At 35.8% G+C, this 13,286-nt stretch overlaps 1 protein-coding gene across 1 annotated transcript; it reads right to left on the bottom strand.

Annotated features, from left to right (window-relative positions):
* Window positions 1-3,274: 3,274 nt before the first annotated feature.
* LOC127840092 (zinc finger protein 862-like) lies at window positions 3,275-6,323 on the bottom strand. The gene is made up of 2 exons (XM_052368489.1): window positions 5,536-6,323; window positions 3,275-5,328 (listed from the first exon to the last, which is right to left on the bottom strand). Exons 1-2 carry the CDS (start codon window positions 5,782-5,784, stop codon window positions 3,454-3,456), a joined length of 2,124 nt encoding a protein of 707 aa, XP_052224449.1. The 5' UTR covers window positions 5,785-6,323; the 3' UTR covers window positions 3,275-3,453.
* Between the last annotated feature and the right edge of the window lie 6,963 nt (window positions 6,324-13,286).

Genomic DNA, 13,286 nt, shown 5'->3' with positions numbered 1-13,286 from the left:
TTTACCAACGGCTATTATTAGATAAACTGCTCCGGTTCATTTGAACAGCAGTAATGTAGAGTACATGACGTAGCGTGTGACGAAGAAGAAAGTTTATCGCGTTCATAAACTCATTTGAATAAAGTAATAGAATGGCATAAGGGTCTTTATTTAACTATGCTAAAATAATTATTAAAGACCCTAGATGCAAAATCGTTAATTACTGAGTTAAATGGATTATTAAATGGATTTTAAAGGATTATTAAAGGTAAGATACTAGTTCTTACGTGTTTTGATTTTTGTTTGTACTTTGATCGTTCCCTGTTCTCGGGGAAATGATTTTTAACATGGGCGCCATTGATGCATCGGATCACACACGGCATACCCATAGGCATAACATTATATAAAAAACACGTTCTGCGCGTCCTTAAATTCGTCGTCCGAAGTCGAAAAACGTATTGCCCTGTAGTGTATATTTTGTCAAATAAAGTGTCAGTCGCTGCAATTGTCTGTTTACTCGTCAAAATTGTCAAGGTCTTCGATAGCTAAAGAAACTCCAGCGTACAGTTTATTTAGTATTGACAGACCTGTACAAAGTCGCGCCAGTCAAAAATCATAAAAAGCGACATTTAAAGTTATGGTAGCCAGAACTAGGTCGTCGATGGTGTACATGTAGATGTTGACATCGACAGCATTTTGTCAGGAGTAATCGCCGCCATATTGGATTTTGATAATTTTCTTTCGAAAATAAAATGAATTATAGTAAAGTAAAATTTTCTTTTCGCGGTCGTAATGTGTTAAAATTCGCATACTGCGTAAAATTGAATGTAGGCATATGGTGATATTTTTACTAGTTTTACAGTTTGTGTGAATTTTTTAAAGACTATTTTGCGTACCAAAACAAATACATGTATATCACTACGCATGGTTACATTTGTTAGATTTTAAGCGCTTTTATGACTGAATTAAAATTATTGTTAAGGTTATTAGATCTATTTATGTTAAATGTCACGTTGAAAAAATCAAATGGGATAAATAGAATACTAGGATTAGCGTTGAATACAGAGAAGTTTATGTTGCTCGGCTCGAACACCGAAAGCGCTCGCCAAGGCTCGCGCTTCCGGCGTTCTAAGCCTCGCAACATAAACTTCTCTGTATTCAACGCTAACCTAGTATTCTCTATATATGCACTAAACGCATGCCCACACAGCGTTTCATATTGAAAAAGTTAACTTTTATGCATGCACCTAAAATCTTTCATTGTTGTAAATGCCAATGCTTCGAGTTCAAATACTAGTATTATAATTATTTACATTTTGTGTAATTGATCTTAATTTCCACTCACTCTTATTTGCCTTGTAAGCCCTTTACAACATACAATACTCTACATACTTTTGGGTATATCAATTTACAATTAAGAGTGTGTACGCAGTCCAACTCGTATTTAGCCAGGAACATAACAAATATGATTAGTTATGATAAAATAAAAACACGTCTCGCTATTGCCAAAAAAATCGATTAAAGTAACATGCCAGAAATAAGTAAGTCTTGAATTATTTAAAAAAAAAGTATAATGGGTGTAATAGTTTCACGCATACGTTGAAACCGGTTTGCACATCAATTAAAGAACGTATAGCCATTGTTACTTAATAAAACATACGATTGAAACTGCTTGTATCGAGATTCTTAATGCATCAAAACGACCCCAATGTCGTACTATACATTGTGCTAAAAGGGACTGCTCCACTATTTAAAACAAAAAACAACAGCAACACATCTCTACAAAGGAAATAAAAACTTTTTTGTTTTTATTTTTGTATTAAAACTCTGTATGTATGCCTTTGCTGTGCATCTGAAACGTACATTTCCTTGGGTTGTCGATTTCTTATAATATAAGATATGCTTGATAAGGTTAATTTTGTACAAGCCACGTTCAGTCCAAACCTTACAAATGACAAAAAGACGTGATAATAAAACATGGAAAGCGTAAGTGTTACAAACTATAATTTTCACCGCCCAGAGCTATGAAATCGCTCCCTTAATTCACATTTTCGTGCATGCCACACTTACCGGTAGATACGTTTCTGTATTACATGCGTCCGTGGATTATTTTAATTTGTATCTCTAGAAGTTTAGTTTTATGCTGATTTTATATGTGTTTTGTTGTCTTTTTCTTATGCATGAGTATACATGATCGTACGTAGTACCGTAATTTTGTTATTGTTAGCATGCAGGTAGAGTCCACATATTGTCTGTGTCATTGAGATACATCATACAATATCAGATGGGGGTAATCACGTGATAGTCAGATGGCGACGTCCATACCGAGACAGGTATCTTACGCCGTTTTATAACCTTAATTTATTGTATTATTTGTTTTAATGCCGCTCACTTTCCAGCCATATCAGCAAAAAAGAGATAAGCGTTTATTTTGTATAAATAATCTTCTTTATTTACCTCGACTTTGCTCGCTGCGAAATTTGTTAGCGGAATGACCTAATTACAACTCCACTAAGAAATTTGGCAGCCAGTTAAGTCGAAATATAAAGTGAAATTTAATATAAAATAATAATTTAATAACTATCTTATTGATATGGCTTGAAAATCGGCGTCATTTAAACATTAAACAAAAGTATTAAAGGGTATAAAGCAGCGACAAATACCTGCATTGGCATGGACGTCGCCATCTTAACTTTTACGTGATTACCCCCTCTGACTATGCCCGTAAATTTATGTTCACATGTTTAAAAGCACGTGTTTGTGAACCTTTCTAATTTTAAATGTAATATGTTGAACGCTCGCAATATACCCCATACGGCGGTCTATTTCCTACTTATCATCGGTTTGAAGAACGACAAACAACATGTAAAAACGAAAAATATACCCGCCGCGTGTTGTCGCCCTTCAACACGAAAGCACGACAAATTTCATAATTGTCGTTTTGGCGGATAGTGAAACCCTTTCAAACTCGCTAACACGCAAGTCTTAGGCGCCATAACACCAAAATGGGTGAAAGAAATAACGAGGGATTTACTTGTCGTGTTGTCTTTCTGGCGGTTACAAATCGTCGCATTGGCACTTCTGATTTTCATTCTGGCGTTTTGGTTGGGTTGAACGTTGGGTTGACAAAATTGAAATACGTGTTGAATCCAAAAATATATGTACGCATGCATAGACGAGTGTACGGGTGGACAGACAGACACGTTTAATCCGTAATGTCTGACATTTAAAGCATCGTGATGTGGCGACATTTCTAGCAAACTGAAAAATTCATTTACCTGAACAGGGCTTGAATTACTTTTTTTTTTCAACTCGCAAAAAATTGCTAGTTGTTAATATTTCAACTCGCATTTTTTATTTCCAACTCGCAATACAAGTTTTCTTTTTTTATTTTAACTAAAAACTTCAAAGCAACATTGTAACACAATTGAGTGTAAAGAGTATTTTTTTTTATATCAGTTATATCATCCAAAGTTAATGCCTCGGTCCATATGGGGCGACATCTGGCCTTTTGCTACTGTTGCCACTGATCCACCACCTATTCACAGCTCTGCGTGGCTGGAACCCCTCATTATCTCTGATAGAGATTCGCATTAATTGGTCCATCCTTTCAGTGCTTAGTGAACATCGCCAATCACTTTTTATCCTTTTCATAACAGAAAAGCATCTTTCACACTCAGCATTGCTGAGGGGGTAGAGACCAATCAGATGAATCAGCAAAAGAATGTTGGAGAACTCTTTCCTGTCAACATCTTCTCGGCTAATACGCTTGTATATACTGAGAGGATTTTTGCCAGTAAAGTGTTGGTTTCTTGAAATGTATAATTTTAAATATTTCCATTCATTGAGTACTTGATTTTCATCAACACCTGCATTGAGCATTGGTTCTCTAAAATGGTTAAGTAGAATGCCAATTTCACCATTCCCATATATATTCAAGGCTTCTCCTTGCTGATCATCTGGCCAGTTTTTGGGATCAAAGACGTGACACGAGACAAACATCTCATCTGTGTTCAAGTTTCCTAACCTTACATTTATACAATCAGTAACAGAGAGCACTAGTCTTTGTTTTTCATTGTTTAGAGATACATCATCAACCACATTGTGCAATGTTTCACCCTCATACACATTACCAACTAGTTTATTTCTAAATGACTGTATGTTCTCTCCATCATTCTGACCTAAATCATGAAGGCTTTCATTAGCACTCTGGACTTTAGTTAAAGCACTTGAAAGGACCAAGTCTTCTCTTTGAAACTGCAAGGAAACTGCAGAGATAGTACCAAGTAAATCTTTCATAAAGTGGATATACCAAAGAAATTTGAACTGCATCATCTTTTTTAATATTCCTTTTGCTTTAGCCCTATACTCAGAACCATTAGAATGGTCCTCAGCATAATTCATCATATGCATGACAAGCACCTTCCAGTTTTTTATCAATTTACTAATTGCTCTTAGCTTGTGGTCTACCCATCGTGTCCCATTGCATCTTTCTGGTTTGGTAAAGTGGGTATCCATGACTTCTGCTATCTCTGCAGCTTCCTTGCAGCGCTTTGATGACCCTCTGTAGAAATAAAATATACTGGTCAACACATCAACAACAGTTTGAAGGTATTCCTGCTTAAAGCAGTCTTTCAGAGCAAGCTCTAGACGATGAGCAATACACCATATTGCTAGGATCCAAGGCGCATTTCCTGTTTCACGAATGTTCTGAATAACACCATTTCTACCACCCATCATAACTGACGCACCATCTGAACACATAGCAATTGTTTTATTTTTATAGTCTGGCATCTCAAACTCATCAAAAGCAGCATCAATAGCTTTCAGGATACCGTCTGCTTTCGTATTTTCAGGCTCAACCAGTTTTAAAAAGAAATTTCTTGGTTCAAAGTCATCAATAGCACGTACTAGAATGCACTCTTTTTCAGAATTTGAGTTGTCTGTTGTACCGTCACAATATATGCTTAGAAATGGAGAGTCATGTAAGATTTTCTTAAGATCATCAAAGTAGCAACCAGCAATGTGCGTAATAAACTCAACACACGCCTTGTCATTTATGTATGTATCACCGAGATCAATGCCATTTTCATTTTGCAACTTACACAGCTCAGCAAAATCAGTAAATGGTTTGGCATGTGAAGCTATAAAATAAGCCGTCCTAAAAAGTTTATCCAACTTATCTTGCGCTTTCTCATCTAATTTCATTAAACTTTGCTGAATCGGTGTGGGTTTATTGGCTGTTTTCTTCTGAGCTGCAGCCTTGATATCAACTGCTCTCTTGTGACAGTCAGACTCCTTGTGGAATTTCACAGATTCTTTCTTTATGGAGGTACAGCCAGTAACAAACTGAAATATAAAAAGGGATAAAAGTGAGTGTTGAGAAAAAAATCCATGTGATACAAATAGGCAAATTAAGTCTACCATGATTAGACAGCTCCTGTAGGAGTATTTGTCTATTCAGGGTACACTTCATTTGCGAATGAAGACTCAAGGTGTCACTGGCCAAACATCAATCAAATAAATGATAAAAATTTGCGGATGAAAATTACTTACTGACGAAGTTTGGTCAGCTCTGTGTTCCACACATATTTCGCAGAACATCTTACACACATTGCCGTCTTGGTCTCTCTCCGTGTTCAAAGTTATTTTTAGCTCGTCTTCCCATTTCTTAACTGTTTTGGGACTGGGATTAGTTCTTCGGCATTTCTTTTTATCTGGTTCGGCCTCGGCTTTTTTGTCTTCCACAGAGGAGACGGAGGAATTCGCCACAAAAAAGCTAGTTATTTTTTTAGTAGACGACATTTTTGAGTTTTTAAATCGTCTGCTAAACGTGTTCCGTCTATTTATAAGAATGAGGAATTAACGAAATGAGCTTCGTTTTAAAAAAAACTTCATACTGAATAACTATCGCCAATTTTCACTTAAGAAGGGAATAACATACTTTCAATTGCAATAATATAATTTTCAATGTTCTTTACTAACTATATCGGCAGAAAGATACAGTGCAGAGCGTAAATATATTTTAAAAAATATTTCGTAAAATTATTTCTGCTAGAACGGAAGTAACCGCTGAAATACATTATGCAAATTAGGGTAATTCCAATTTTCAGATCTATTTTTAGATCGAAACTAGACGGGGTTTAATTATTTTCGTACTTGGTCGGAAGACTTTCGATCGGCGAACAAATCTTGTATTTAATCCAAGATCTTTAAGCACCTTGTTTGTTTTTTCCCCAACTCGCAAAAAATGGCGAGTATCTAAATGTTGCACTCGCATTTTAGACGTGTTTTTTAAAATGTACTCGCAAATGGCCTGTTTGCGAGTGCTTAATTCGAGCCCTGCTGAATTGTAAAACTGCAAAACAATCCGTCTATGAATGATCCGAAACAAAGAACAAAACCGCATACTGTTAATGTACAGTTTATTCCACTGAGCTTGACTCTTGCATGAATGCATTATTAACCCATTTATGCCCAGTGGACTCTCCCATCCTTCAAAATTGGATCAATTTATTTCCAAAATTAGGGGTGTCAAGTATATTTATTTCTATATTTAGAATTTTTCATAAAGAAATTCATTTCAGCAAACAGCGCAGACCCAGATGAGACGCCGCATCATGCGGCGTCTCATCTGGGTCTACGCTGTTTGCAATGTCCTTTTTTCAGGACGCTAGGCATTAATGGGTTAAATTTGTTCCATAGTCGGGTGTGCTTTTCACAAATAAGAAAAATATACACAGTATTATAAAGTATACAACAATAATAAGAAAAGTACTATGTTTAATTCGTTAAATGACCAAGTTGAAATGAATTTTACATACACCTGTGCACCACTCCCTTTCACAGCCAATACCACTTCCGTCGCATGGAACGCATGCGCAGATATAGGGCGGCCGTCGTCATACAGCGTGTGTTCCGCGGATGGCGATTGCGTGCGTTTATCCGACGTCTCAAAAAGAAGGTACGTTATATCAGAATAAAAATAGACATTTCACAGGAAAAATACTTCAGATTGTGAGTTCCTACAGGATATACATATTGCTGATGTCTTAATTGATTCAATCGACGGATAATGTGGTTTGAGATGATAAATACGTAGATTGACTAAGTATTGACGCACTTTCGCAACATTACAACACAAACATGAGCCTCGCTCTGTGAAAAGGGGGTTGAATGCATGTGCGTTAAGTGTCGTCCCAGATTAGCCTGTGCAGTCCTCACAGGCTAATCAGAGACGACACTTTCCGCTTTAATGATATTTTTCGTTTAAAGAAAGTCTCTTTTAAGCAATGATTAGGTTTTGGCGGAAGGTGTCGTCCCTAATTAGCCTGCACAGGCTATTCTGGGATGACACTTTACGCGCATTCATTAAATCCCCGTTTCGCAGAGCGCGGCTCATAATCTGTATTCTTAGTCTTAATTCTTTGAATAGGCTGGTGAATACCGGTCCAGTTGTTTAATTACACTTCCCAATCTAACATTAATATTATTTTAAAAATCAAATCGTATGTGATGTCGCCTATATTTATTCGAATTTATCAAAACTGATCAACATTATTACCAACTCAACCATGCAAATGAAATAATTAAATAAATAAACATAAATACAGAACTTGAAATCAACGCAGTTTTTATTCAATATCTCCTTCGTGTACAACTAGTTCACAAATATTATTCAATATTTCCTATTTGCAAAACTAGTTCACACGTGTATCATTATTTAACACATACATCACACGTTAAAACTCACACCAATAGTTCACAATAACATCTCTTGTTCACTAGTATTAATATATCCTAAATAGTTCACATGGATATCGTTTATTCACACTACCATAAAAAATTGAAATAGAAGTCAATAGTTCATACTCATAGTTACTTGTTCACAGTTACCTCAATCGTTCATATTGACATTTCATGTTCACACTACCATCACTAGTTCACATTAAAATTAAAATTTCACAATGGTGAGACGGGTTCACACTGATAGAACTAGTTAAAAGTATTCATAAGTTCACAAATGGTATCTATAATTCACACTGGTATCGTTAGTTCACACGTACGTGTGTTAATTTCTTTGTTGAAATTTCTCTTTACGAATATTTTGTGAACCTAAGCACAATTTCGCTGTTAAATTATATAATTATTCGTGTATAATTCATGTAACATGTAAATACAAAGTTAATAAAGTTCAATAATAACCATTTGGGTAAGGGTCCTCGGTTTATATACAAATTACTTGACAGTGTCAATTTTTTCTTTAAATGATTGTAACAGTAATCTGCATTTAATGTACACATACTCAATTTATATTAATGCTATGGTAAAGTTCAGCCTACACAACTATTCGTAAGATCTAATTAAATAACGATAAACTATTCATAATTATCGCAAAAGGCACATTTTTAGCAATAATATATATTTTCTATTAATTACATTACTTTAAAACGGATTTTTTATTATTATTTCAAAACAACTTCAGTGCACAAAATATGTCGTTATAATTAAAATGTTCTATCAGAGACGTAGATAACTGTTATCTACGTCTCTGGTTCTATGCAGTAAAAGGACGTAGACTATGGAAAGCCAAAGGGGACCCCCGCTAAAATACATATACTTATATAGTAAATATCGGGATTTTCATTTTTCGCGGAACTTTCACTTTCCGCGAAAAACCAAGGCCAGCATAGCCATAAAATACTACATACAAATCGAAATCTAAAAAGCGCGGAACTTTAATATATTTTCCGTCGGAACAATTATCTTTCAACCCCGTAGAGAAAGCGGGCTCAAATAATCGCGCGGAACCTTAATATTATCTACTCTGTACAAATAGTAGTGTATAAAATCGCGCGGACCTAATCCACAAAGCGCGGAACACAAATATCTTCCGCGAAAATTAAGCATTGAATTACTGTACAAATCTCGGGTTGCTATGTAAATTGCGGGTTGCTAATGAAAAATCGCGCGGAAGATTCATTACTCCGCGCGATTTTCAATAGCATTGAATTACTGCACGAAATTCGGGTTGCTATGTGGTTACGCGACAAAATTTGATTGGTTCCGACACCTAGAAAGAACCAATCAAAACTCGCGTCTTATCCAGCATTCATGCAGTCATCATGATGACGGTTGTTTCACATTAACACAAAACCTTTTAAGGGCGAAAGAGTGATCAATTTTGATGGCATTAGCAATGAGGTTAGTATTTAACATACATGAATTATGAATTTTAATGCAATTAAAACAGCTCAAGAGTATCGAGTGTTGTTTTCACGTTTTTGTCTATATGCAAACGTCTCTGATAAAACATAAACACCCGCATAAACACGTCATAATCATATGTCGTCAAATAATGAAATATAGTGTTTGTGTGTAAGAAACATCTTCCCTTAAGCTCAGTTAGTAGAGAGCCAAGTTATTGTTATGGCAGTCGTATGCTCTAGTCCAGCATCGTATACATCTTCAATTAAAAAGAAAAAGAACAAGGCTTTACAGGCAATTCATCCCAAAGGCAACTCGTACCTTGGTCAACTCGTACCCATTTTTAGCTCGGCGTTTTCGGAGAAAACCCGAGGTATTGTCATAGCCAGCTCGTCGTCCGCCGTAGGCGTCGTGCTAAAACCTTAGCATTGGCTCTAAAATCAAAGTGCTCCACCTACAACTTTGAAATTTCATATGTAGATGCACCTTGATGAGTTCTACATGCCACACCCATTTTTGGGTCACTAGGTCAAAGTCACTGTGACCTCTAATATAAAACTTTCACATAGGCTCTAAAATCAAAGTGCTCCCACCTACAACGTTAAAACTTCATATGTAGATGCACCTTGATGAGTTCTACACGCCACACCCATTTTTGGGTTGCTAGGTCAAAGGTCACTGTGACCTCTACTATACAACTTTAACATTGGCTCTAAAATCAAAGTGCTTCCACCTACAACTTTGAAACTTAATATGTAGGTGCATGTTGATTTGTTCTGCACTCCACACCCATTTTGGGGTCACTAGGTCAAGGTCATTGTGACCTCTAAAAAAAAATCTGACAAGCACCTGTAGCCAAGCGTGGCACCCGTTATGCGGTGCTCTTGTTGTCAACTCGTACCTCATTCAAACTATTCAACTTGTTTCTTTGTCTTATTTTGTCACAATTGTCAAATTCTTGAAAGACATCAACCACAAGTGTCAATTTTCATCAACACTTTCGCTGCTTATACATATCTGCAGCAGACAACTTGCGTGAGCAATGCTTAGATAATTTAAGTGGAAACATCAAGAGGAAAATAAAAATTGTCTCTATGAGTTTGACTTATAAGCTAACCATCCTACACCTATTTCTGTATATCGGGTACGGGTTTAGTTCGGGTAGGTACAAGTTGACTAAAAACAGGTACGAGTTGACCACAATGGGTAGGTGTTTACCTCGGAACAATTTGACCGGCATGCATAACAAGATTATTGATTATTATATTTAACTGTCACACAAATCTGAAAGATAACACAATGTTTTACAAACTCAATGACTGTCAAGACATTCTAAACTCTTACAGTTAATATATAACAGGTGTACACATCTGATATACTGACCAAATTAAATAACTCAAGATTCACACCAGATACGACACAGTTTCAAAACTCAACATTTTGTCTGCATGGCACGCCAATTTAGTCCAAAATATTTGATTTAACCAGTGAATTCTGAGCTATATTTCTTAAAGCAGAATGCACATTATGTCTAAAGTGTTTTTCGGCTAATTTCTGTTATGAACTATCTTCACACAAAGCATCTGGTAAACCTTAAGATATCAATAGCAGATTGCTAATAATGAGTATAATGTTCTGTATTGTGGAAGAAATACATGTAGTAAAATAATATGCAAGTATGAAACATGGTTTTTGTATTTTATAGCTGTAGCACTGTTCCCAACTTGAACATCATCTTCTGTGTACATACCTGAGGCAGAGCCAGCTTGCCCATCTGACATCTGATGTGGACAACCGAGTCAGAGCCAGCTTGCATGTCATCTGTTGTGGACATCGGTGTTAGAGCCAGCTTGCACGTCCTCTATTGTGGACATTGGTGTTAGTGCTAGCTTGCACGTCATCTGTTGTGAACATCCGTGTAAGAGCCAGCTTGCACGTCATCTCTTATGGACATCAGTATTAGAGCCAGCTTGCACATCCTCTGTTGTGGACATCCGTGTTAGTGCTAGCTTGCACGTAATCTGTTGTGGACATCTGTGTTAGAGTCAGCTTGCACGTCATATGTTTAGGACATCAGTCAGAGATAGCTTGCATGTTATTTACTTGTGGACATTAGTCAGAGCCAGCAAGGACAATCTCTGTTGTGGATATCTGTCTTGGAGCTTGCACGTCATCGGTTGTTCACATCCTTGTAATAACCAGCTTGCACATCAACTGATGTGGAAAGCTGAGTCAGAGCCAGCTTGCACATCATCCGTTGTGGACATCTCTTTATGATTCTACTCTTTGCTTAGATTGACACTGTGACTTTAGTGTAATACGTTACAACCTTAAGCTATTCCTATTGTTGAATAAAAATATTGTGTCATTAAAATATATTTTGTTGGATAATTTGTATGTTGAGTTGTATTGTTTGGTCATTGCAAAGTATCAAGTTATTTTAAGACAAGAAAAAGCTCATCTTTCATCATGTATTTATATTAAAATTCTTGAATGTTAGTAAAGGTACAGTTCATATAATTAAAAGCAATTGTAATATGATTGCTTGTGTTTTATTGCACAGTGAATACCATCTTGTCTTTATGCTGACATACATTGTATAGAACGGAGAAATAGTAAACTGTCCTTTTTATATGCAATGGGATTGTATATCAAGACTTGTGTGTTCAGATGAAAAAATTGCCATAATTTTTCTCTTTATATTTTATTCCTGCTAAATGGTTGATGCAATAAAGTTAAGTCTTTAATGACTTGTGTTTCTTGTAATATTATTTGTAAGCGAATTTGGCTGTAGTATTAGATGCATGCTGTACAAGATACTGTAGATCAACATTATATTGTTTGAGTATGAATAGATAATTCAAGGTGCACAGCCATTAATTTTGCCCTCCACCATCTCCGATTTTGGTTAGACAGTTGCAAGTTACTTGCATTAGTATGAAGTCTTAAAAATCAGTATAATTGCTGTTGTGTTATTATTAACCTTTTCCTGCTCTGAGGAAATTAAAAAATTTCTACATGCAAACATCATAAAACCAGAACAGCCTGCAAGTAACTCACAATCTGCTCAGGTTTTATGCTGTTTGCTGCTCATCAGTATCCATGGGTTGGAAACAAAGCCTTTAAAACTTTAATATAGTAAGAAAGGTGTTAAATTAAATTTATTCTCGAATGTGTCTTAGTGCGTTTTTGAGTGGTACAGGGTTAAATGTCTCATTTTGTTTTTGATTATCTTTGGTTTATTGAACATATATGAGCCTTGCTCTGTGAAAAAGGGGTTTAATGCATGTGCGTTAAGTATCGTCCCTGATTAGCCTGTGCGGTCTGCCCAGGCTAATCTGGAGTGCTCATGCATTAAACCACTTTTTCACAGAGCGAGGCTCATATGTATTAGACAGCACATTCAAATAATACAATTTAAATCTGAATCTTTTATTTAGTTGCAATACCTTAAAGCTTACTATGTTTGCAGTTTTAGTGAAAACACACAATTTTAATCAAAGAAGCATATAATGTGTATTACTCATTAAATCAACTTCCACTTTATTCCATACACGTGTTCGACTCTGTGACATTATGTTCTGTAAAAGCTTTTCATTGCAAATTCATTAAACATAAATTGGTAACCTTGGGTATCCAAAAGGAATCCAAATTTTACTAGCCATAGACTTTCCAAAATGCAATTGTTTCTGAGAAGTATTTTTCTCTAGAAGGTGGCAAAACTCCTAAGCAATTCCTTTTTGGGCTAATGGTAGGGCTTATGCGTGTAACATCCATTGACAAATTATTAAATATACATTGAAAGGCCATTGTTCACAAAACGGATCATGATATAACATGATGCAGCATTTTGTACTATATCAAATTAAATGTTGCTGAAAAACAGTAGAATACTCAAAGTATGGACATTTTATTCTGTTAATAATGCTATCTTTTTAACATTACAAATCAATAAAGCATGCTTAACAATAGCAGAACTCTTTTGACTTTTAATTATCTTGTCAAGTCTTTAAATCTTTTCAAAATTCATTGTCCCACTAACACCATCCTATAAAACAGGTTATGGCTTCCAATTGTTAATCAACTATAAAGCATGAACA

Source organism: Dreissena polymorpha, chromosome 7 (assembly GCF_020536995.1).
Source record: "Dreissena polymorpha isolate Duluth1 chromosome 7, UMN_Dpol_1.0, whole genome shotgun sequence".
Classification (NCBI taxonomy): domain Eukaryota; kingdom Metazoa; phylum Mollusca; class Bivalvia; order Myida; family Dreissenidae; genus Dreissena; species Dreissena polymorpha.
This window is presented reverse-complemented; position numbering and strand designations above follow the sequence as displayed.

Excerpts from the sequence above, each read along its gene's own strand:
- LOC127840092 (XM_052368489.1), bottom strand. The coding sequence starts at position 5,784 with ATGTCGTCTACTAAAAAAATAACTAGCTTTTTTGTGGCGAATTCCTCC. Across the intron at positions 5,329-5,535 it reads GAGCTGACCAAACTTCGTCA|TTTGTTACTGGCTGTACCTC; the intron begins GTAAGTAATTTT and ends TTTATATTTCAG.